The following is a 26,347-nucleotide window of genomic DNA, read 5'->3' on the forward strand; positions in this document are numbered from 1 at the left end:
GTTTCAGTGTAATGAGAAGGTGATTGTACAGAATGCCTTATATACTAAAGGGGGACTGTAAATAGTCACATATTGCTCAATGGTTTCAACTTCTCAGAAATGTCTTTTTCCGGTTGTTAGAATGGTTACTGCATAACATAGTCCTTCAAACCACAGACAGGTCACTTTTTGTTTAGTTATCAGATCTTCCACTTTCCTGACCCTTACCATATGTACCGTACCACTTATTTAAACAATATAAAATGTTAACTTAATACAAAATAAAAAATGGGTTTTCATTCATGACTGTAATAAAACCAACATGTACTGAAGCCTTAAAATTTGGCAATGTTTTAGGACCATTTGAAACATTGCTGACACATTTGTATTATTTTAAGCAAATAAAAAAAAAAAAAAAAAAAAAAAAAAAGCTGACATCAGTACCATAACACTAACATCTGCAACACTCCCAATCATTTTTTACAAAAAAAGAGACATTTACATTGGCTTTCAAAAGTATTCGCCCCCCCCTGGACTTTTCCACATTTTATTGTATTACAACATGGAATCAAAATGGATTTAATTAGTAGTTTTTGCCACTGATCAACACAAAAAAAATTCCATAATGTCAAAGTGAAAAATAAAATCTACAAATTGCTATAAATTAATTACAAATACAAAACAAATACTTTGCAAAATTGCTCAAGCTCTGTCAAGTAGGATGGGGACCTTTGGTGAACAGCAATTTTCCACATATTCTCAATTGGATTGAGGTCTGGGCTTTGACTGGCCACTCCAGGAAAATGACCTTTTTGTTTTTAAGCCACTCCAGTGTGGCTTTTGCTGTATGTTTGGGGTCATTGTCCTGCTGGAAGATGAATCTTCTCCCAAGTCCCAGATCCCTTGTAGACTTCAACAGGTTTTCCTCCAGGATTTCTCTGTACTTGGCTGCATCCATTTTGCCCTCTGTCTTCACTTATTCTAGGCCCTGAAGCAGAGAAGCATTCCCATAGTATGATCCTGCCACCACCATGCTTCACCATGCAGGAATGGTGTTCTCAGGATGATGTGCGGTGTTAGGCTTGCACCAAATATAACGCTTAGCGTGGAGGCCAAAAAAGCTCTATTTTGGTCTCATCAGACCATAGAATCTTCTTCCACTTGATCTCAGAATCTCCCACATGCCTTCTAGCAAACTCTAGCTGAGATTTGACGTAAGTTTTTTTCAAAAATGGCTTTTTTTTCCCACTCTCCCATAAAGGCCAGTTTTGTGAAGCATCCGGGCTACTGTTGCCATATGGTGTCTCTCAGTTCAGCCGTGGAAGACTGTAACTCCTTTAAAGTTGCCATAGGCCTCTTGGTGACCTCCCTGAATAGTGCCCTTCTCAGCCAGATACTTTTTGAGGACGGCCTGTTCTAGACAGATTCACAGTTGTGCCATATTCTCTCCATTTTTTAATAATGGACTTTATTGTGCTCCGGTGGATATTCAACGCCTTGGAAATGTTCTTATATCTTACCCCTGATTGGTGCTTTTGAAGAACCTTATTCCGGATTTGCTTTGAATGTTCATTCGTCTTCATGATATAGTTTTTGTTAGGAAATGTATTAACCAACTGTGGGACCTCCCAGAGACAGTTATATTTAACCTGAAATCATGTGAAACACCTTAATTACACACAGGTGGACTCCATTCAACTAATTATGTGACTTCTAAAGACAATTGATTGCACCAGAGCTTATTTAAGTGTGTCATAGAAAAGGGGGTGAATACCTATGCAATCAATTATTTTCTGTTTTATATTTGTAATTAATTTAGAACAATTTGCAGATTTTATTTTTCACTTTGACATTATGGACTTTTTTATGTTGATTAGTGGCAAAAACTCCTAATTAAATCAATTTTGATTCCACGTTGTAACACAATAAAATGTGGAAAAGTCCAAGGGGGGATGAGTATTTTTGAGAGCCACTGTATACAAAAACCTTAAAGATCGATTGATATTAAATTCTGAGTAATCTTTGCACAATGTAATGGTGAAGTGAAAGGTTTGTTTTTCACTAGCAGGCTGCATGTTTCACAGTGGCGAGCAGTGTCACATTGCATTGATGAGAATACATTAGCTTTTTACTAATGTAAATGTATTCCTTTGTTTTCATGGAAGCACGTATAAAAGTTGCTCCATGGCTATACTATTCATTTGTCATAGTATACCATTTTAGCATGCTTTACCATTCAGTACCTCTCGAGGCTTTACAATGCTTATCTATTCTATACTATGCTTAGTAGTCTTTATTACACATTGTCATGCTTTTTACTATGACTTCTGTGAGGGAGCTACTGTATCTGTCTATGTCAAGGTAGCTAATACATGAATAACACTTAGAACCTTTGAACTTATAACAGTTATTCTTGTGTAAAGCTTTTCGTAGGAAGAAATGACTCTGGGTTACACATTCCAAAAATATGGTCTAGAACTTATTTAGGTGACGAATCTGATAAGCATCACTGTCATGAGTTACTTGACCATACATGACATTCCTCATAGGCTGAGCAGAGTCACACATGTTAACAAGGTTTGCTGCCTACAGCAGGATTCATTCTTCTAAGATCTTTACACTACTCTTTATATCATTGGGTTCACTAAAACACACTGTCTACTTTGAGCTTTGAACTTGTTGACAACTTTTTGGTCTCTCAGTTCATGCTTGATACCTGAGCAAACATGTCACTGCTACATGCAGCAACAATTTCTCCATTGGCGAATTCTTTGTGCCTTCAGGGCCTCCATCTGCAAAGAAGCAGGGCAGCATCCCTCGAAGAGAAATTTTTCGACTTCCCCAATAACCAATCCTTTCAGCTTTGATAATGTGCAAGAGCATGTGCACAGTCTCAAAGTAGTCATCTCAGAATAGAGGGTTATTCTTGTGTCTCTTCTGCTAAGACAAAACCTTGCACAACATTCCAGTAATGACACTGCTGTACTAAGAAATTCTTTCTCAAAAGTTGAACACTGCTCATACTGAAATTAGACCTCTTAAGCTTTTTTCACCAAACAGGAAGCATACTGGCTTCCTCGAGGTTTAGAGACCACATTACCAAATTCATCATGTTAATAAGGACTTGAAAGTCCAGAACTTAAATAGCAAACATCAGCTCATTAAACCATGGTTGAAAATAACTGAAACAGAAGGATACCATACAATTGATGTATATCCAACTGTGAATCGTACAGCTGTATTATAATACAGGGTGGCATAACATAATAGTATTTTTGTGTTATTCTGTTCTCCCATACATTTCTCCGTCTGGATAACACTTTAAATCTCCAGGCCATTGCTGTTTGTTTTGGTGTTGTGTTTTGTTGTGTTGAGTTTGTTTTTGAAGATTGAGGTTAGCAGTTTCATCATCAACCTTATTATACAGAGGTCTCATACCACCACTGTGTACAATAAGATAATGGTCATTCACTATGTATTATAAATTGAATTGTTTCAGATTTTTGCAAAGAGCTATTTTTTTTCAGTATTTTTCTCCATAGTTCCACAGCTGAGGCAATTTCTTTTTAATGACCTTGCTTATCAACTAAAATACAAAGCACCTTCTACCACTCACATTAGAAGCCATCTACAAATGACACATTTTGAAAGGCTGTATAAATGTTTCACATGAAGTAAAACAAACAGTTTTATGAATAAGTCTCTAAACCTCAAGTCACCTTGAGAACGCTTACATCTTATTTGGTCAAATAAGTTTTCCAGGGCTACTTATCAGCAGTTTCAGTTAAGAAAGAATTACTTGTTGCATGAGGTTTAGTCTCTAATGAGATCTTTATCACAGAAGGTCATGAACATATGATATGGAGTTCGGACTTGCTGACATACAAAAATCCATAAATTTGGGAGGCATTTAAGCAAGAAAAGATGATGTAACCATGATTTTTTGATGTACCATATGCCTCTGTGTGTGATATGTGTGTGCTATATCATACTCACATGACAATGGAGTGAGAAATTTGGAGTACATAAGCCTCATGTATACCAAGCCATTATCACTTTATAATAAACACCAAAATAATTCATAATAAAAAACTGTTTAAGTTATGCTTGTTTTCAGAACTCCTACACACTCCTACTGTCACTATTATCCCCCGACCCCCCCCAATGGACACACTGTCTGTCTGTCTGTCTCTCAGTCTGTATGTCAAACTTATACATTGTTTTACATATGAGTAAAATAGACTCTAAAATAGACTTGATTTACCCATGATAAATCATGGCTGGAACAATGCAGCAGAGTAAATGCACGCTAGTAGCTTTAGAAAAGCATATGAAAAAGCAGAACTACCTACCATCTCCAGCAACCAATACAGTCACTGTGGGCGTTCAGCAACCCCCTACAGCAGGGCTACTCAACCCTCGTCCTGGAGGGCTGTTGTGCCTTCTGGTTTTTATTCTAACTATACACTAAATTGTTTAATTGGACAAATTAAGCTTCTACTAAGCACTTAATTGGTCCAATTAAGTAATTTAGGGTACTGTTTGAACACAAATCAGGATGGACAGCAGCCCTCCAGGACCAGGGTTGAGTAGCCCTGCCCTACAATGTTCGACACAGGATCCAGTGCAGCTTCCACAGTTTTGTTCCAACTGTAGCAGGTATCCTTGTTTCCATATACATGCTCTCTCAAGCATCCAACAGGCCCCTATAATTTTCCCACAACCTCTGTTACTGTACCCATGCAATCAGGTCTATTCACCGGAGTGCCTTAGCCACAAGTTGCATGCTCTCTTCTTTGTGGGTGTTCAGCAGGCCCCCTCGGATTTCCTCACACTCAAATCTTTTGACCCCTGCCTGTTCAAAAAAATCATTTCAGAACACAAAATTTGTTCTTGCATTCAGGTTAATATAGGGACATCATCAGTGAATCAGATCCTGAGGTAGACGATTGCATCCACATTGTCGACCTTCGCTTTTCCAGCACCATCTTCTATGAATACCACAAATCATTATCAGCAAAAGCAACAGCTCACCTCCAGCAATGGAATCAGTAGCAAATTGCCCAGGAACAAGACCTTTACTGTCATTTTTTTCACTGGTCTTCATGCTTTTTCATGCATTGTTTGTCTGTGTATTCACAGCCCATACCACCCTGATGTGCCCCTTAACTGACTTGTATTCATGCATGAATTAACACTTCACAATTCCCAGAATGCATGCCTTGTACATGTGAGCAACATCATTTGTTACAAAGGAACAGGGAATGAATACGGATAGTCAAATCCACATGAGTTAAAAGGGACTGAATTCAAAATGAATTACTTCAGAACTCAGAAGAAGTGCATAAGATATTCAGGTGTTATTCCTGTGCTATTCAGTTGGAATTTATTATGAATTTGCGGCCATTATTGTAAAGTGTTACCATCTTTTAAAATGAAAAAACATGTTTGATATGCTTCATTCAAACTGTAAGAATTACATAGTGAATGGAAGTGCAAGAGAGGTTTGTGGAAGTACATGTTCAGTCATAACCAATTTTTGTAATATTAAAGCACCATTTAGGATAAAAAAAATTGGAAAAATAGCATTAGTGGTATTCAAAGCAATCATATTTTTCTTTACATTACAATTTATGCCACCAATCAATTTTCTGTCCTAACAAGAATATTTTAAAATATAATTTACGACAAACACAATGTAACTTATTTGAAACTTTATTAAGATAAATGATATCCACCATACACACTCATAATTTAATTCTATATTCCAAAACTAATTGATAATTACAAAATTAATATATTGTATGTTTATTAAAAAATTTATAAATTACTGATTTAAAACATAATTACTACTAATAATATAAAAAAGTAATAATAATAATAATAGTAAAGTACACCCTACTATACACGATAAGACATTTTATTGCTCGAGAGAGAAGATACTTCTTGTCACCAGCACTCAGTTGTAATAGAGCTCCTCATAGCAGCTGATGAGTTAATAGGACTGACATCAGCAGAAGACATGCACCTCTCCACTACAGAGCTTGCTCTTTAGTTGAAAGATAAGGCGTTCGTCTTTAAACTGTATGGTGTGCAGTTCGTGTCCAGACCTTGCCTTTTCATTTAATGTGTTGAGATGCCGATTCGTTACACAGTGCTAAAATGAATCGCCATGGTTTCTACGGTTTGTCAGTACATTCATAGTTGATTTTCTCAGTTTTGCAATATTTTCTTGTCGAATACATTTTTATTCTCTTGGAATCTGTGTGCATTTTTGCTGGTATGTTTTCACAGCTGTCCTTGAGGAAGGCGGTGAAGATGTGTGTGCTTTTTAACTACAAGAAGCATGTGCAGTCTTATTATCCTGTGACAACTATAAAATAATAACACTGTAAACTCCTGTAGTTTACAGATATAAACATTACTACTAATTGTAATAAAAATAACAACTTCTAGTTAACTATACAGCACAGAGTATTCCAGCATTCGCTAAGATACAGCACAGAGTATTCCAGCATTCGCTAAGATACAGCATGGAGTATTCCAGCATTCGCTAAGTAAAGCTTGATTGTGAGTGTTATTATGTTTATTAAAATAAAAAGGTCTGAAAAGTAAGTATATATGTTCTAGTTCATTTTCCACCTTAAATAAATCACAACTTAATATTGAATACGTCTACAATGACTACAAGTCTATGTTACATCATCTTTGATAGGAAACTAGTTAAAAGTACAGTATTGCACGGTACTGTAACTGGTTGACTGTAGTATTTAAGTGTAAAACATGTAGTGGCTAAACCCTGCCATCTTCCATAGTCACATGATCAATGAATCTCTCCCGATTGGACGAAGGCAGTGGTTTCCTTGTGCATACTGGGCTTGGGGAAACTTTTTTTTTTTTTTTTAACATATTAATCTTTAGGGCTTTTCAAAGGGGTTGATTAAGATGAACATTTTTCAGGATGTGCGGTAAAGCCATTTCAGGGTTTATTAGGCGCTTAATTAGATATATCCTTGGTGTGCTAATAAAGTTCACACTAAGGCCTGGAATCTATTGGTAACACTTTAAACATTAAGTGTCTGTAATTACTGTGTATTTCCATAGTAGTTATTTAGTAAATATATGTGTACTTACACATAATTGCAGTATTATGTATAGTTACAATGTACTAATATATAAATATTTTTGCACGATATATGTAAGTATACAATTGTATCAGAAAAGAGTTAGGGTACTATTGTGCCAAAAGTTTTATCCTGGGTTAAGATGAATTCTTCACAGGCTCTGATTAGCACGAATCTTGGAGCATCTAATGCAGTAGTAAAGAAATGTTAATCGGGGTCTGTGAATCCAAACCTTTATAAGAAAACCACCTCATCCCAGCCCTGCTATGTCTTTAACGCATGTTTGAGGAGACATGTGTTTTTAACAAGGTCTCCCTGTCTCTATGTCCATGTTGCTGGAAGTGCTGAAAGGTTTCAGGCTGATTGGGTCCAATGGCTTCGGAATTTGACTTGAATTGTAGTACCACACGAACAGAAAGAAACCTGTTGGGAGAGGGGCAATAGAATGTACTGATAAGTTCTTGACCCTGTCAATTCAAACAAAACAAGGTGATGTCTTAATTCCTGATGTTACACCTCGCTGCACAGGGGAATTGGTTGCAGCTATCACAATTCTGAATTGTGGTACGGCAGGGTGCTATGATGTGCCTAAGGCGTCATGCAACCATTAAATGAATTATAATGTGCTATTTCTCTAAGGATATGTGTGCATAACATAGGGTGGAATTAGGATATGTGAGTCAGAGTTTTGCTAAATATAATATTGTCCCTAAAATGTAACAGAGACAACACCCATGCCTTCCCCCACTAACAGCTTGTGATTTATGGTTCCCTTGGAACACAAGTAAATGTTCTACTGCACGTAGACAACAAGTCTTAAAACAAGTCATAAGGTTGTAACTTGTGATTATGTGTCAGAGAACTAACTGCAGACTTCCTGAATTACTTATCTCCAGAATTCTGTACAATATACTTTGCTGTTACATCTACACACTCAAGGGCTGCTTTTATTTCTTCTGGGTCCCTACACTGTTTTCATATTTTACCACATCACAAAATCCTGGAGAGCCATAATTTGATTATAAAATGGCATTTATCATCGTTACTGACTAACATACTAATCAGGCACTTAAACGTCTGACAATGAATTTCATTGCTGTGTCCTTCCGCTGTTTTAAACAAGAATGTGCAGGGAGCAACGCTGTGTGTTTGTGTGAGGTACTACATTATTATTTTACAATAACTTTGTATAGCTCAATTATTTTTATTTCAAACCAGCTCACCACTGCCACCCCTCAGGAGAGACGAAGACAGACACACGTGTCCTCTGAAACATGTGCTGTCAGCCGTCCGCTTCTTTTCACTCTGCAAGCCTGCCATGCAGCCACCTCAGAGCTACAGCATTGGTGGACCACGCAGCTCTGGTCAACTTACAGGCAGACCTGAAGGTGCCTGGCCAGTCTACAAGGGTGGCTAGTGTGCGGTGAGCTGAGGACACCCTGGCTGACCTAAGCCCTCCCCACCTGATGCTACTCAACTAATTGTGCACTGCCCTGAGAACTCCCGTCCATGGTCAGCAGTGGAATAGCCTGGACTTGAACCGGCGACCTCCAGGCTATAGAATACATCCAGGCTTGCCGGATGCACCACTCAGGAGCCCCATACAATAACTTTTGAATTTAATTATACTACAGAATATTGAATTATTAGGAACAGTTTCTAAAAATGGACGGTGCAGATCTCTGTGTAGAGGGAGGAGTTAGCCTCCGCTCTGGGTGATTTCCAGTTCAAGTGTGAACGAAGAATCTTTTGAATTTGGTTGGTTCGCTGCTACAAGGCCAGTAAGCATATGGGACCAAGTATTTCTTTCTTCATGGCTTGCTTGCCAATAGCTTCTGATGGATAACTTATTTTTAATGACCCATTATGGACATTAGTTACCATGTTTCAAGCTCGGTTTTGGCGAGAATATGAACAGCGGAAATGTCAAATCTTACTGAATGATTTTTACATCTATTTGATAGTCCTGCTGCTTCACCCGGCTTCGACATCATTGAACCAAGGATATTTATACCCATTGGCTCCAGTGAATAGGTGATGTTGTCGGCGGCACCGAGTATGTAATTAAAAAGCAGGCATTTTCGAAGTGCATTTTTGCTGTGAAAGCACAAGACCTCAACATCGTTCTATGGTTTCTGTTTTAGTGTGGGATTTATGATTTATTTTTTTGCATTTTTGTTAAATGTTAGCATTGAATGTCTTTTTCCTGCGTAGAGAAACATTTAAAAATTAATTACAAAATTGTGTTAGAACAAGTTGCTACCAAGATATGCCTGAAGCTTCCTTAATGAGCCTTAATTTCATGAAATCCGCCTTGCCTATTTAAGGAAGCTCTCACTTTCTGTGCTTTGTTCTTGTGTTATCTGTTTGCACTTGTACTTCTTGGAATCATTTCACTGCAGCAGTGTCTTCTGGGTCAAAGCTTGTTACTGACTGAAATCATTCTAGTCGTCAATAGGGGAAGCAGCTGATTGGTTATTCACAGGAAAGAAGCCAGTGAGGTGTGGAGTCGATTTCACTCTCCAGGTGATCCAGGAAGTGCAAGAGAGTCAAAGGTCCTGTCCACACTTTGCCTTTAAACTGTATTAGTTGCCTTTAAACTGGCTTAAAAGTGCTAAATCCGGTTAGTGTCCACACTACACAACATTTAATACAGTACTTGAGAGCCAGACTCAAGACCAACTCGTAGTAGTCTGGAGTCCGGTTCTAAATTAGATCGCATCAGGTAGTGTGGTTTGTCAAAAGTGTGGATGCTGTAATACTGAACCACTTTTTTTCAGTATCCTCCAATATGCACACAGTTTTTAAAGGAGCTCGGCAGGTAGGTTGGACCAAACATCTTGGAGAACTAACCACAGTTCTTCTGTGTATTTAGGCAGACTCAGTTGCTTCTCTCTCTTCATTTAATCCCAGACAGACTTCATGATGTTGAGATCAGGACTCTGTGGGGGCCATACCATCACTTCCAGGACTCCTTGTTCTTCTGTATGCTGAAGATAATTCTTAATGACTTTCGTTGTATGTTTGGGGTCATTGTCATGCTGCAGAATAAATTTGGGGCCAATCAGATGCCTCCCTGATGGTATTGCATGATGGATAAGTAGCTGCCTGTACTTTTCAGCATTGAGGAGACCATTAATTCTGACCAACTTCCCTACTCGATTTGCAGAAATGCAGCCCCAAACTTGCAAGGAACCTCCACCATGCTTCACTGTTGCCTGCAGACACTCATTCGTGTACCGCTCTCTAGCCCTTCGGCGAACAAACTGCCTTCTGCTACAGCCAAATATTTGAAATTTTGACTCATCAGTCCAGAGTACCTGCTGCCATTTTTCTGCACCTCAGTTCCTGTGTTTTCATGCATAGTTGAGTCGCTTGGCCTTGTTTCCACGTCGGAGGTATGGCTTTTTGGCCGCAAGTCTTCCATGAAGGCCACTTCTGACCAGACTTCTCCGGACAGTAGATGGATGTACCAGGGTCCCTCTGTTTTCTGCCAATTCTGAGCTGGTGGCACTGCTGGACATTTTCCAATTGCGAAGGGAAGTAAGCATGATGTGTCTTTCATCTGCTGCAGTAAGTTTCCTTGGCCGACCACTGCGTCTACAGTCCTCAACATTAACCGTTTCTTTGTGCTTCTTCAAAAGAGCTTGGACAGCACATCTGGAAACCCCCCTTTAGAAAATGACAGGGATGGAGTTAAATTCCCCTACCTGCCTGGCTTTATTGTGTTCAGGTGGCTGGGGTTGATTAGTTGATTAGCTTAATTAACGATCAATCAGCACCCAGCCACCTGACATAAAAGTTGGCCTCTGCTTCCCATTGAGAGGAAGGAGCTGAGGAAGCAGGTTAGTGTTAGTGTTAGTGTTAGTGTATATACTACCTTGTGTCTTGTTGCTGTGCTCAGTCTTGCCCTGGTGTATGACTTTTGACAGTAAACTGTCTTCAGCAACCTCACCTTGTTAGCTGAGTTTGGCTGTTCTTTACCCAGTTTTATTCCTCCTACACAGCTGTTTCAGTTAATGATTGTGTTTCAACCTACATATTGAATTGATGATCATTAGCACCTGTTTAGTATAATTATTTAATCATACACCTGACTATATGCCTACAAAATCCCCGACTTTGTGCAAGTGTACCTAGAAGAAGTGATGCTGTTTTGAAGGCAAAGGGTAGTCACACCAAATATGGATTTGATTTAGATTTTTCTTCTGTTCACTCACTTTGCATTTTGTTAATTGATAAATATAATCTATTAACATGTCTATTTTTGAAAGCACTCTTACTTTACAGCATTTTTTCACACCTGCCTAAAACTTTTGCACAGTACTGTATATGAAAAGCAAATATTATTTGTATTTTTATTATGTATTGTTTGGTTGGATGAGCAAGATACCGTCCGCCTTGGTATTGTTTATTTAAATACCTCGTGAGGATGCGTGACTGATCAGCTACTGATTATTTACCTAGCTGACAGCTCCTTATTTAATCTTGTGCAGACTATGTTCTAGAGGTAATAAGATAATTACTAGCTATTTAACCCCGCCACCAGAATATAAAAGCCTGCAGCTTTTCCTGTTCGTGGAAAGTGTGTTCAGAGTAGAGACAGGAGGTAACAGAGAGAAACAATTGCTACGTATGCTGGTTTTGCAAGCAGCATCCTACTTGTTGCTGTTTATTGTTTAGTTGTTTGGTCAATGTGCCATTTGCTTTTGTGTTCTGTTTTGTTAAAACATTTATTAAAGTACTGAGCGTCTCAGTTTCAACCATCCTTTCCTTGTTTTAGTTTTGTATTTCTGGTCTGATGTCACCCCTGCAGCCATCCGGGTCACAAAAATAAAAGCCAAAAACTTCAAGTCCTATGTGTGTATGTTTGTGTGTTCCCATTTAGTTTTTCTAAAATACTCTATTAATATGGAGCATAACACATTAGTCTAAAATAAAATACAGTGCATGGTGGGATACTATCATACTCATTTCCACTGTTCATTGCGCTGCTAGAAAATGTAACCAAACTATTTTAATAGTGTGTGTATGCATTAAGCCCGACTAAACATGAACCAGTACTTCAGTGTGGACACTTTAAACTGGATTCATCAAAATGTTTTGAGTATGGTCCTCGAGATCAGTTATGTAGTGTGGACAGGGCCTAAAAGCATAGCTTAATAACCGAGGGTCAGATATTCAAAGATTTTGCAAATGTATGCAATTCTGCTTGCATTGTGACCTCTTCAGCGTGCTAACCAGCTCTTTAAAATCAATTTCTTACCTTTCAGCATCCTTATTAACATCATTACTGCTATTTTGCTATATTGTGCTGATAATCTTTTGGTTTTTAAGTTGTGAATGAACTTGAACTAAAACACATGAAGTCATTAAGTACAAGGAAGCAGCTGTAGCAAAGACTTTTTTTTCTGAAATATCTACATATTTCAAAATGAAGTTCAACCAAAGAATGAAGTCTTCAGGATAAGAATAGGTGGCTTTGTGATATCAGGGTTAGAAATTGATTTTAAAATCATGGTTTGCAATCCTTAAAAGGCAGTGGCAGCACATTTTCCATATTCGTACCTTGCAGCGAATTCAGGATACAAAAGATATAAAATGAAGGCTCTTGAAGGGGTCCAAAGCTGAAGAACATCACTCCCCATGTTATGCCCAGTAAGAAGCTCAAGCCAAACAGGATACATGCATTTTTCTTGACAGCCCCCTTTTGTGAGTCAGGACCTGCCTTTCTCAGACGAATGATTCTCACTGCCACTGCAGCGAAGATCACCAGGTTAAAGACAAACAGCACTGCATAGTAGCCAATATTGGTGATGTACTGGGCTAAGGGATCTATCAACCAACACCTGGTGGAGGAAGGAAACACCAAAGCTCTATTAGAGAAGAGTAAACACGAGGCACTCATTGTAGAGAAAAGAATGTTTCTCTGACACTTATGGTATAGCCAAGGCCTTATATTCTCAGTTGTAGGTCATTGTTTACTGATTTTGACCGACATGGTATAGTCAAGGCCTTATATTCTCAGTTGTAGGTCATTGTTTACTGATTTTGACCGACAATTGGGCCTACTCAAGCATGTGAACATACTAATTTAAACCAAGAAAATCCTCTTTTCTTGAGGCACCACATCTTAACCTGTTTCCTAGTGCGAAGTGGCTGGTGTCCATTTGAATGCATTAATAGAAATTATTATAAATAAATGTTTATTACTGTAAGTAAAAAAAAATAATTACAATATAATGCAACATGAATATAACTGTAAAATAGTAAAGCTAATAGTTAAATGTTCCTTATATGATATCTGGATGTTTGTATACTACTTGACTTACATGTAAACAGATTTCCCGTCCTTAGTGGATATGCTGTATTTTCCATACTTGCCCAAACTTCCAATCACCATGACAACTAGCAATGGTAGTCCTAAAATAAAAAAAATCAAGATTCTCTTTGACACCTTAATTAATAGAAGAATTTAAAAAATGTCCAGACATAGTGACAGTAAATAATGTACTAGCAGTAAACACTACCTGGTGTTCAGTATCTTTTTGAATTATAGACAGCTATTTTCTGAAGCTTTCCTTAATGAAATAACAGTGAACTAAAGGTTACAGGGTAATTCTGAAATATTTTAGCAATGGGAATAAACTTTGAATAGTAACTTAAAAAAAAAATTGTGTTCAGAAAGTTCTGCTGGCTCTGATAACACAGCCTCACCCCAGCCAACAACAGCCAGCTTCCTCAGATAATGCTTTATCTCGATGTTGAAGGCCTTTATCATCAGCAGGTACAAGTGGAAAGCTTCAATTCCAAACCAGGTAAAGGTACAGAGCAGGGTATAATGCATGGTGCCTGCGATGAAACTGCAGAGTCCCTTGTTATTCATGTTTGCCAGCCACTCATTAAGCAGGAAGCTGAGATTTAGCAAGGCCAGAGCAGCGCACAGGTTTATGAAGATTGAAGTGGTATTATCGGACTTGGCTTTCCTGAAAGAAAATAACATTCCATGACTAGTAATTTTCTTCCTGCTGTACTGTATATGCAACACATATCCAAATATCCAAACATGTATTTGAAGGTAAAAAAAAACATGTTCATATCAAATTGTGTTTTGTCTTGCACCGATTTACAACCTTGTGTGACAGTTTCTAAATTAGCAAGCGATAAAATGGCTCTATCTGTGTGGGATTCTTATACGTATAATAAAAGAACAACCCTGATGCTTTTTTGGTGTTGTGCTTACTTATGGATGTCCAAAAACCAGCATTTTAAATGTGGATGCACACGCAAACTGCCAAACAGTGAAGTTGCCGGTGCTTCTTCAGATTTGGAAGCGAGCCAATCGGTCATTCCGAAATTAACCATTCAATTAACATCACATAAAAGGAGAGCCCAGGGCTTAGTTACTGTGTTTCTGCACATTTTTGTGTTTGTAAAGTAGTGAAGGTGATGTTTTGTGTTTTGTTTAAAACTTTATTTTGGCCCTTGTGTCCTTTTTGTTTGTATTTGGTATTGTTTTGTTTATTAAATGTGCACTTTGGTGCTCAAACTGCAGCTTACTGGCTTCTGAGTCTCTGTCTCGCCGCTATCCTGTCACACCATTGGATTCATCTTGTGCATACAAAGCATCTATCTATAACAAGGGTGGCCAATCTGGGGTTGAAATCTTTAAAATCTTAAAAGGAGTTGACATGGTAATCTGAACCAATATTTTAAGTGCAGTACAGAAACCAGGACCAGAGGACACAGTTGGAAATGAAGTGGAGATAGACTTAGGATAGAAGGAAGGAGACACTTCTTCACACAAAGAGTGGCGAGGGCATGGCATGGGCAATCTAGTCATGTTCTTGAGGCACAATCACTTGACTCCTTTAAGAGCCAACTTGGCAAGGTTCTGAGATTAATCAGCTATTAAGAAGTGGGTGAGCATAGTTGGGATAAAATCTCCTTCAGAAATGTTCTTATGTTCTTAAGTTATACAATACCTCAACATGCAGTGCATGAACAGGGCCACGCACAAGAAAAAGAAGGAAATCCCGCAGCCAATGTATGAGATATATGTCAGAGATTTCAAGGTCTCTGCACTGAGAGTGATGTTACCGGGGCTCTGTGGGAATTCAGAGAACACAAATATTTATCCAAAAAAATTGAAAAAGAAATGTATTCACTTGTATTTAAAGTGATTGTGACTAACAAAATAATTTCATACATCTTACCCATTTTGCACTTCCATTAGCTACACATGTACTTTAATTTAAAAACATACACCTGGTAACACACTAGGTTAAAGAAAATTCCCAGTCTGCTTGCTTTGCCATCCAGGAAGTCTGTTATTGCTGTTACTTGTTACTGCTCATTTCACCCCACGGTGTTTTCTAGGTCAAAGCATGTTACTGGTTGAAAGCTTGTCAGTCAGTAGGCTGCTGGTTGGTTATCGATAGAGAAGAAATCAATGAAGGGGTGGGGACAATTTTACTGTACAAATGAAATGAGCCAAGAAGTGCGAGCCAATCTAAAAGCATTGCTTGATAACAAAGATTTCTTTAGGTGCAGTTGTACCAGATATTATTTTTTTTAAAAAAATTGATTTAAATATATGTTTGCTAAAACACATTTCTTTAAAAAAAAATACACATTTGAGACCCATATAATGAATAGATATGCAAGTGAAGTGATACCACAAACTGTTATCCACCAAGAAATACAGAACTGAGGTTGGAGCATTTGTTGGCCCATCTTCAAATACATGACAAGGATTTTAATAAGCAATGTCAGTCACACGTGTCTTACTGAAACACATTTTTGTGGGATAAAATGCATCCTTTTTGCATTAGTAGTAAATGAATAAGTTTTGGGGTACCATTAACCTGTAGAGTGGAATGCCTATTACAATATTATGGTTATTTTTTAATAGGAGGCAAGACAAGTTCTTAATTCAGTACTACCGAGTGTGTAATAGTTATGGATGATAAGACAATTATCTAACGCAATTATATCAAGATATTTAGTGAGCACACATACACCTGTTCCTAAATACATGAATCAATCCAGAAATCTTTTTTTCTTACCACTAGTACAGCAAAGAAACTCAAGTGATAACTTTTGCAACTGATTTTATCATCTTCATAAACAGTTTCAACCCCAGTTTCGCTCCAGAAATCTTTGCCATCTGTAGGGAAAACAGAGAGACCGCAAAGAGAGAAGTGAAATGCATTATCAATTTGAAGAACTGATCTAAGATGCTGCAACGGTGTGACCACATGTAAGTAACTATGAATAAATCCTTCATCTACTGCAGCCTAAACTTCAATTGGTTGTACAACATCAGATCATATTCCAGTTTGGCTAATTATTCATGCAAATTCCATCCCAGACACATATCCTGAACTATATATAAGCTGCATCTCCATGTTGTAAGTCAATTTCAGTCCACTGTCTGTGTACTGCATGTTGGGTACAGAGCCACTGTTTACATTTCTACACAGTATCTTTGTACTGGTTTTGCATAATTCCCTTCCTTTGTTTTATCTTTTCATTGTAATACTTTGCATGCTACACAAAAAGCTTTTAGTTTCTTAACACAAGCTGTAGGGAAATGTTGTCTTAACCTGTGAAATGCATGTCTAGTGTTGGTTGGACTATAGTTCATTTTTATTTTACTTTCTCCATTATGCGCACATGGATATTACTGCAGATTTACCAAACCTGCAGGCATGTGCATAGTTAGAAAACATCCTTGAATATAAATTTAGAAAAAAACAAACAAATAAACACATGACTTGGTGCCAGACTGCATTGTTAGACTGATTTTAGGCAGAGGAGACCTCCCTGTCATGAATCCGAATTATAGAGCACATCAAACCATTAATAGGGATGTAATAATCCCCAAAAATATGCTGAATTATAAAGAATGCAGGTTTGCAGAGGGGCTGGATTAGATAGGTTTAATATATTATACACATTCTAGGTCTGAGTGTTTTATTATTATTTTATTTTATTATTTATAAATTATTTGTTTATTATTTTTTAATCCTGAACCCATTAATGGACTAAGAAAATCATACAACTGTTCACATGACCTCAACATGACAGCCGTTAGGTAAGAGGTCAGTGTTATAGTCAAGGGAATGGTATGCTGCTCTTTTGGAAGCATACCTGAATATAGTGTATAGTATGCAGTTCATTTAAATTTTTCTATAACAGTAGAAATTTAGTCTCACAGCCTAGCAGTTTATTGTAAATTTGAATTTTGTTGTGAAACAGATGAAAGTAGTTCAGTATTTATTTTCTTTTTTTGGTATTCCATGCTTTTTTTGTCCGATAACGAGAATTATGCAACTTTTTTTTTTTTTTGACAGTGTAATTTCTCAATCTACAGTGATGAAAACGAAGCACGGTTATTTTTTTGTGAGATAAAATGAAATAAACTTCCCTCAACTCACTATTATTTGGATGGAAAACCAGTTTAAGTGAGTCAGTACGCAACAAAAGTAATTCTAGGAGCGAGTGTCATATTTTTTAATGTTGTATGCTACTTAAGAGTTCATTTATAGTAAAACACTAATTCTCCTTTGCCTGTAGCATACAACATTTCTGTATGTCTCCAGCAATTTTTTAATTCCTTATCTAAACTTCAGCGTATTCAACCTGTTACCGCAATCATACTACAGTATAAGATCTATGACTTGAAGCTCTTGTATTTCAGTGACAATCTGTGAAATTCCACTTTCTAATCATGTCCTCTAAAAGATGCAAGACAGGTTACCCAAAGCCTTCATCACATTGACTTAAATTGTGGTGCCCAGCATATACTGCCACCCTTGATCATTTTTTATAGCCAGCCATGGCTGCAGCTGTACTAAATAGAAGCTTGGGCAATTGTTTTTCTACAAGTTGACTCATGTACACACTCACATATGAACATATACAATTTTAAATATGCGTTTCTTGCTTAGGGATAGCCTCATAAATATAGATGGAAACTAAATAAAAGAAAACAATTTAAAATACCTTTATTGTCCCTGAATACACATCGATGAGTAGAATTTTTCTGAAAATAGAAAAATGTTGCAGGAACACACTCCAGTTTAGTTAGTACCATTAACATTTAAACAAAGTACACCCCCACTCGATATATCACAGGTGTCGGGGTCCAATACAAATCATCTATATAACAAGGGCCGCGATATAGCAAGAGACCCATAGAAAAACAAATAAGCTAATAACAAATACTGTACAACCACTACCTTGTTTTAATCTGGGGCATCAAGGTCCAATGTAAATACTCTATGCAACCCACTTTCATTTTTCATATAAAAAGCAGCACACCGTTTTAATAAAAACTGCAGAGGGTAATTGCTTCTCATCAACTTAAGTCTCAATTAATTTAATCTTCCTCTCCTTTCTCAGATGCCCAAACCGCTGCATTGAAAGAATCCATTCCCATTACATATAGGCCTGTTGCACTAGGGAGCTGACGTCACTTTTGCTAGTGCATTGCTTAAAAAACCTCTTTAGCAAATAGATATTTAAGTTGCTTTGTGTTATTGTGCAATGTGTGTGTATACGATACCAGTACAATAGTAATGCTTTGTTTTTAATTGTTCTGAATATTTTAGTTTGTGATATGCAGTACAAAATAAATTGTCTATGCATATTGCAGCTAAGACATGCACAGTTAGACTGTATAAATGGGGAGCCAACTCCAGGACTGCAATATACTCGAATCTACAGTATTGCGAGGGGCGATATAACAAGGGGTGGGTGTATTATAATAATTATCACATGTATGCAACAATTCCGAGACTACAACGTAACAAAAGGAATACTTTCTCATATTTTCCCTGTCCATGACACAGAATATCTCTTTTTTAATTAGTACGGCATCGCATCATAAAATCTGACAGGTCTTTTTCATTGGCATGTTGTGGTGTGTATTATTAGTGCATTGCTGTCTGTAGAAACATGTAATTGCTAGAATGGATGTAGTAAGTGATTTAAAGTAATTGTAGCTTACAAAATAGTTCCATAAATATGACCCGTTTTGCACTTCCATTAACTTCAGTCACAGGAAAGAAGCCATTGAAGGATGAGGACAATATCACCCTCCAAGTGACCAAGCAATAGCAACATTAATAGAAAGCATGGCTTGCAAACAGAGAGGTAGTATAGCATTATGGATCATGTTTTAAAATAGAAATGTTTACCATTGCATGTGGAATACCCAATGAATGTCCATACAGTATGCTTTATTTATTTGCATGTTGGGTACAGAGCAACTGTTTACATTTCTACAGTATATAGTATAGTATCTTTGTACTGGTTTTGCATAATTCTCTTCCTTTGTTTTATCTTTTTGTTGTAATACTTTGCATGCTATACAAAAAGTTTTTTTTTTTCTTAACACAAGCTGCAGGAAAATGTTGTCTTAACCTGTGAAATGCATGTCTAGTGTTGGTTGGATTATATTTCATTTTTATTTTACTTTCTCCATTATGTGCACATGGATATTACTGTAGATTTACCAAACCTGCAGGTATGTGCATAGTTAGAAAACATACTTGAATATAAATTTAGAAAAAACAAAACAAACCAAAGAAACACATGACTTGGTGTCAGACTGCAGGGTTAGACTGATTTTAGGCAGTCAAGACTTGCATGTCATGATGGAATCTTTATTGTAGAGAACATCAAACCATTAATATGGATTTAGCACTGAACCCACACTGAAACAGAATTCGGGTTTGTACTGGCTGGATTTAACAGGTTTAATATATTATTAACAGTTGTTTTATCCACATTCTAGGTCTGAGTTACATTTTGTGTACTTGACAACACCAGTAATGGACTAAGAAAATCAAAGAACACAGCTGTTTGCATAACATTAACACAATATCTTAAAGTGTACTATCTCTATACAGCAGAAAATCACATGACTGCAGCATGACAGCCATATTAGAAAAGAGGTCACCACCACAATTAACATGCAGGGTTGTGAAGTCACTACCTCAAATGGTATCTAAGATAGCAGGCTTGGTAATTTTGTACTACTGGCACTAAAGAGCAGATTTTTCTTCTACGGTGAATTTAACTTTAAAGGGCTGAGAAATAAGACTTTTCAAGCCTTTATTTTTAAACTTAATTTCAGAACATACACATTTTTAAGTATGTGTAGAATCCTACAGCTCAGCAAATGTTGCATTTGAATCTAAAAATTTGGGATGACAAATTGCTAAACGCTTAGAAATTTGAAAAAGTCCTTACTTGTGGATTGTAGGGAAATGAGATTGTTACAGGATTTGTGAGATTGGAAACTGGACTCAGCGTTTCAATTCCAATCACCTCAACACTTGAAATGAAAATGTTGTCATCCTAAATAAAACAAAAACACAGACAGTAGCTTGTTAGAGTGATGGTACAGGGTTAGGGTTATTAAGTGAGACTATATTATTTTTCACACGATATTCATCAGTGCATTGAGAAAATACTCAATTGCACTTAAAATGACTCTGCACCATGCAGTTTATTTGTGCTTATGCAGTTTCACATTCTGGTTCAACGGCCTTCCTAAGGTCTTTCACAATTATTAACAACCTACACAGTGGCTAACACTTGACTTCAACACCAAAAGCTTATACGAAAAGAAAAGAAATGCTGTACAGATGCATTATAGGAGGCAGAAAACATTGATTCCTAAAAAGATGATCCTGATGGCCTCCTGGGCTTCCTTGCTACAGTTCCAGCATGGAAAATGGATAATAATATGTGGACTTTCAAAAAGCCTTTTGACAAAATGCTAAGACAAATCCTGAAGCTCAAAATCAGTGGGAATCCAAGGTAGCACATGCAAAGGGATCACTGCTCTTTCTAATCTAGATAAACTATCTTGATAGAAAGGAGTATAAGCAATCTTGTATTTGTGGCAGTACAGGAAACCCAAAGAGATTTACATAGCAGGCAGAACTGGGAAGAAACAAGGCATGTTACATGTTTTCCATGCTGGGCACAATAATGTAGGATTCAAATAGCAAACTAATGGTACAGAACTAGGATAAGGACCTTATGTTTAAACAAAACTGAAAAATTTGCCATAACTCTGTTAACTGGGTGTAGGGCCACCAAGGGCAGTTTGGGCAGCTTCTTTGACTGTTGTGAGGGATATGCCATTGCTTTTGTGTCTGCTCCTCATGAAACACTCATGTTTGGATGCATCTTAGGGCCTTTCTGTGTATTATCCCTCAAAGTCTGATCTGTTGCCTCTATCTTGACCTTAACCAACTGGCAGCAACCCCTGTTCATCGAAATGCCTTTGTGTCAACTCACCAGAAAGCCTGGTACAGGTTTCCTGTGATTAAATAACACAGTAACCATCTTTATTTCCTGTTGTGCACTGGCACTAGGAAACTGGTGGGCATGTACACCAGGGATTCAAAATTGTAGAGCAGTAAGCTTTTTATGAGTGAAAGACTTTTTCAATTCTCAATTTTGGATGGGTTCAAGACTTGAGCTGACTCCACTGCTGGGTGGCAGAATGTACTTCTTCTGCTAGACTTGGACTGGGGAGTTGTTTTAATGAGGCTTACCTGAAAGTATATGGGAAGAATACTGACAACAACAACTTTTACAGTTCCTGTGCTGTTCTTCTTCAATGCTTCCACTGGAATCTGTATTGATCCTGTAAAATTATTTATAGGTTTTAGTGTTGCATGGACCTGAAACAGAAGAATGGAAAATGATAAAAATAAACTATAACACACTCTGTATATTATATTTTCCACAATATAAGTGGTGTTTATAAGAGGAAGAAGAATGAAGTCCTTTAGCACTTTAGGCAACCTCTCTTCTGCTTCATCACACCTAGTTTTTTCCACCACTTGCTTCAAAGGGAAATACAAAGATTATTTTGCACAATTATTTTTAATACCTCTACTAATATCAAACCTTTATTTCCCTTTTTTCCCTTTATTTTTTTTAAAGTCTGTTTTTTTTAAATAAAATCAAGTTTTATATTTTTTAAACTGTTCTGGAATATCGGTGGCTTCCTTAACAGCTGCAAAGAATTGGGTCAGAAATATAATAAATATTCAAAAACATTATTTAAAAAACTCATGAACTAAAGCTTTGTGAATGAATCTCAATGTCAAGTAGGCCGTTCACGGCCATCATTGTGAATGAAATAAGCACAGCACTCTTTGAATGTCCATGGAGTATTCTGATTATATAACAAGCTCCACATTTACTTGGCAAAGAGGCCTAATTTAAAACAGTGCAACACCAGGTCCTTCCATCATTGGATTTAATGAATGCAAGATTTCTTACTAAAGATTATCAGTATAACAAAAAGCTGCACCATCAAAAACTCCTACTGCTGCAAGTAGCTCCAAAACTGATGTGGTGGCTAGTAGGATACAATGTGAGAGAAGCTTTTGTTCTCTCCTGCCATCAGGGATTTGTAGTTTAGCTTTAAAATGAACATTAGTGTATGACGCTGCAGCTTTAAATAATACATTGGCATTTGTCTGCCCCAACAATCAAAATACACAGCAAATCAAGTTTTGAACCTTTTTTTTTTAAATAAATTCATAAATGTCTATACAATGGAACAAACTAATTATGTATGAAATGATATCTCAAGCAGGAATTAAGTCATACATGTTACAGCAATGAAAACAATTGGTTTAACTAATAAACTCTCCTGGGTGATTATGTATTCACCCGAGCTGAACAGGTAAAACACTCAAAAAACTGGAAACCATAATTATAAAATAATTTGAGTACAGCAGACACACTGCAGAATAGCTAGCCTGGCTTGACTGTTTCTCCAGCTCTATCCTCTCTGTTTGAGTACTGCTTTTACTTTTGAGTAGGGTTCCCAATCCCACAATAGCATAAAATATTAAGAAAGGGTTGTGTCCACCCAGAAATGTATTGGTGGTATAGTCATAGATGTTTACCTTAAATTAGACAGTCTATACTCATACAGAGGTTCCACTACTTAAGTGTAAAGTTACACTACTTTTAAACTTTCTGTTTTCTTGTCTGCACCATAGCATTTATAACCACAACAAAAAAGTCCCTGAAAATTGTACTGCTCTTAAAATATGAGCCTAATTATGACAGAAACTAGTACTTACTCCTTGTGCAGAAAAGACAAACAGCATGTCTTTAAGGTCACTGGTGTTGGATTTCACCACAAGCCCTTTCATAATATCTGTATCGATTATTTTGATGGACCCGTTGAAACCTTTGTTGTCATCCAAAATGTTCTTTAAAAAAGATCTGTAACAAATAAATACACCCAGTTTATTTGCACACCCTTCGCCCAGAATGGTAGGCAAATAATTGCATGCTTTTAGAAAGAGGAAATCAGCAGGGTAGCCAGATAAAGATTTATAAAAGTTTACATGCAAATTCAAATTCAAAGAAACTTTATGCAATTATAGACTGTAGACACTATATTTTACAATCTCTGAGAATAGTAATGGGTTTGGTAGGCAGGAATACTGAGGGATTTACTAAATAAAGAACAATCATGAAAACACTGGATTTCTATTGGCTGCTCTACAAAGGCTGTCACAGATGGATGCTAGGTATATTTTTCAGCTGAAGGGCTTTTGTCTGAAAAGTCCAGATTTTTTTTTTGTTTAACCCTTTAAAACATTTTGTGTACATCCAATATTCTAAACATATAATAAAACAAATTTGAAGAATACATATCAGGTAAATACAGTAAATATATACACTGAGTGTACAAAACATTCGGAACACCTTCCTAATATTGAGTTGCACCCCCTTTTGCCCTCAGAACAGCCTCAATTCATTGGGACATGGACTCTACAAGGTGTCGAAAGCGTTCCACAGGGATGCTGGCCCATGTTGACTCCAATGGTTCCCACAGTTGTGCCAAGTTGGCTGGTAGTGGATCTCTACTCCGAATAGCTCGTTCCATCTCATCCCACAGATGCTCAATTGGATTGAGATCTGGTGACTGGGCAGGCCACTGCAGTAAGATGAATTCACTGTCATGTTTGTGGAACCATTTCTGGACAATCCTAGCCCTGTGGCATGGGGCATTATCCTGCTGAAAAAATCCATTAGCAGATGGATGCTATGCTGCCATGAAGGGATGCACCTGATTGGCAATGATGTTCAGATTTTCTGTGGCATTCAAACATTGCTCCACTTTTATCAAGGGGCCCAGTGTGTGCCATGAAAACACACCCCACACCATCACACCACCACCACCAGCCTGCAATGTTGACATGCGGCATGATGGATGCATGTACTCATGTGGTTTTCTCCATACCCTAGTCCTCCCATCAGCGTGAAACACCAGGAACCGGGATTCATCAGACTAGGCAATGTTTTTCCAATCCTCCATTGTTCAGTGTTTTCATTCCTTAGCCCACTGCAACCACAGTTTCTTGTGTTTTGCGGAAAGAAGTGGAACTCTGTTAGGTCGCCGGCTGCAATACCCCATTCATGTCAAAGTACAACGAGTTGTGCATTCTTTTACGGGTCTTTCTGCACCAATGTTGTACTGGACTGTCAGTTGACTAACTGTAGCCCGTCTGTTGCTCTGCACAATTCGTGTCAGCCTCCCCTTTGGCCTCTTTTGTCAATGAGCAACGTTGCAGTTCTTGACACACTCAAACCGGTGCGCCTCGCACCTACTACCATACCCTGTTCAAAGACACTTAAATCTTTTGTCTTGCCCATTTACCCTCTGAATGGCACACATACACAATCCATGTCTCAGTTGTGTCAAGGCTTAAAAATCCTTCTTTAACCTGTCTCCCCTTCATCTACACTGATTGAAGATTAACAGGTACATCAATAAGCTTTCATATATCATAGCTTTCATCTGGATTCACCTTGTCAGTCTATTTCATGGAAAGAGCAGTCCTAATGTTTTGTACACTCTGTGATTTTTATTAAGAGGCACTGGAAAAAGAATTACTTTGTGCGAGTCTGTACCTGCATACTCACTTTAATTTCAAAGAGACTCCACACTTTGACTTGATGTAACTTCCACAGTTCTTTTCTGCTTCCTGAATTTTATGAAACATATTTAGATTCTCAGTGAAATTACAATCGCACGTGGGGGCGGTGGACGCTGGTGTAGCAGTTGAGTGCACTGGTGCAGTATTTGTGTGTGTGGATGCTGGTGTAGCAGTTGAGTGCACTGGTGCAGTATTTGTGGGTGTGGATGCTGGTGTAGCAGTTGAGGACACTGGTGCAGTATTTGTGGGTGTGGTTGCTGGTGTAGCAGTTGAGGACACTGGTGCAGTATTTGTGTGTGTGGCCGCTGGTGTAGCAGTTGAGGGCACTGGTGCAGTGTTTGTGGGTGTGGATGCTGGTGTAGCAGTTGAGGGCACTGATGCAGTACTGTTATATGCTTTTGTAGTAGCTGTGGTGGTTGTCAAATTACATTTGTTACAGTTGAATTCATACTTTTCTTGTGTAAAATTCACTCTGAGGACAAACAAGGGTTGAAAATCAACATCTAAAGCAGAGAGAGAAAGAGAAAGAGAGAGAGGGGAAACATTTAACTTTGGATAAACAGGAACTTATTGAATTATTCACAGCACATAACTTCACCAAACTATGTTTAAGTCTCAACAAACTGAGGCTAGAACTCAGATTATCAAGCTCTCGTTACTAGTAACTGATTTAGTGTTAGATAGTCTTATGATTTACCAATTTCTGACATTATCAGTGAGATATGCCCCATCATGAAATCTACAAAGAAAAGATATAAGGTTGATACTAATGATGTTTTAGTTTTCCACCATGAGGTTCACTTCAGTTAAATTATTTCAAACTGTTGACTAGAAAATGATTTTGAATTCAAGTCCAAATTTTCATCCAGACAGAAGTACAATAATGGGTACACATGTTTTCTGTTTTATCCACAAGTGCATAACATTTCATGAATAATTATTATGTTAATGAACAATTTGCAGATGAAAAGTGTTTTCATCAACATACATACCTGCAAAACAGCATTTTTTGAAAAATAAATAAATAAATAAATAAATGTACCCTTTTAAAAGTGAATCACCTCTTACTGTGCACTGCTTCAATAATATATATTTTATATAGATGTTAAGGAATTGGCAAAAGCTGTATATTAAGTTGGCTTGCTATCATTTAATTGATCAAAATACATCCTACACATACCAAACCGCTTTCCCAATCTCCACAAGGGCCTTTTGAAGCATCAGTGTTTCATCAGAAATTTT

The 26,347-nt window shown here is 37.4% G+C and overlaps 1 protein-coding gene across 1 annotated transcript; it reads right to left on the reverse strand.

The window, feature by feature from the left end:
- Positions 1-7,172: 7,172 nt before the first annotated feature.
- LOC121324338 (adhesion G-protein coupled receptor G2-like) lies at positions 7,173-20,462 on the reverse strand. The gene is made up of 8 exons (XM_041266071.1): positions 20,367-20,462; positions 18,114-18,153; positions 16,172-16,272; positions 15,089-15,210; positions 13,821-14,089; positions 13,436-13,526; positions 12,672-12,952; positions 7,173-7,526 (listed from the first exon to the last, which is right to left on the reverse strand). Exons 4-8 carry the CDS (start codon positions 15,103-15,105, stop codon positions 7,405-7,407), a joined length of 780 nt encoding a protein of 259 aa, XP_041122005.1. The 5' UTR covers positions 15,106-15,210; positions 16,172-16,272; positions 18,114-18,153; positions 20,367-20,462; the 3' UTR covers positions 7,173-7,404.
- Positions 20,463-26,347: the final 5,885 nt, after the last annotated feature.

The sequence above is a fragment of the Polyodon spathula genome, chromosome 12 (genome assembly GCF_017654505.1).
Source record: "Polyodon spathula isolate WHYD16114869_AA chromosome 12, ASM1765450v1, whole genome shotgun sequence".
NCBI lineage: Eukaryota > Metazoa > Chordata > Actinopteri > Acipenseriformes > Polyodontidae > Polyodon > Polyodon spathula.

Excerpts from the sequence above, each read along its gene's own strand:
- LOC121324338 (XM_041266071.1), bottom strand. Across the intron at positions 13,527-13,820 it reads GCTGGCTGTTGTTGGCTGGG|GACTACCATTGCTAGTTGTC; the intron begins GTGAGGCTGTGT and ends TTTTTATTTTAG. Across the intron at positions 7,527-12,671 it reads TATCCTGAATTCGCTGCAAG|GTTTCTTTCTGTTCGTGTGG; the intron begins GTACGAATATGG and ends CTCTCCCAACAG.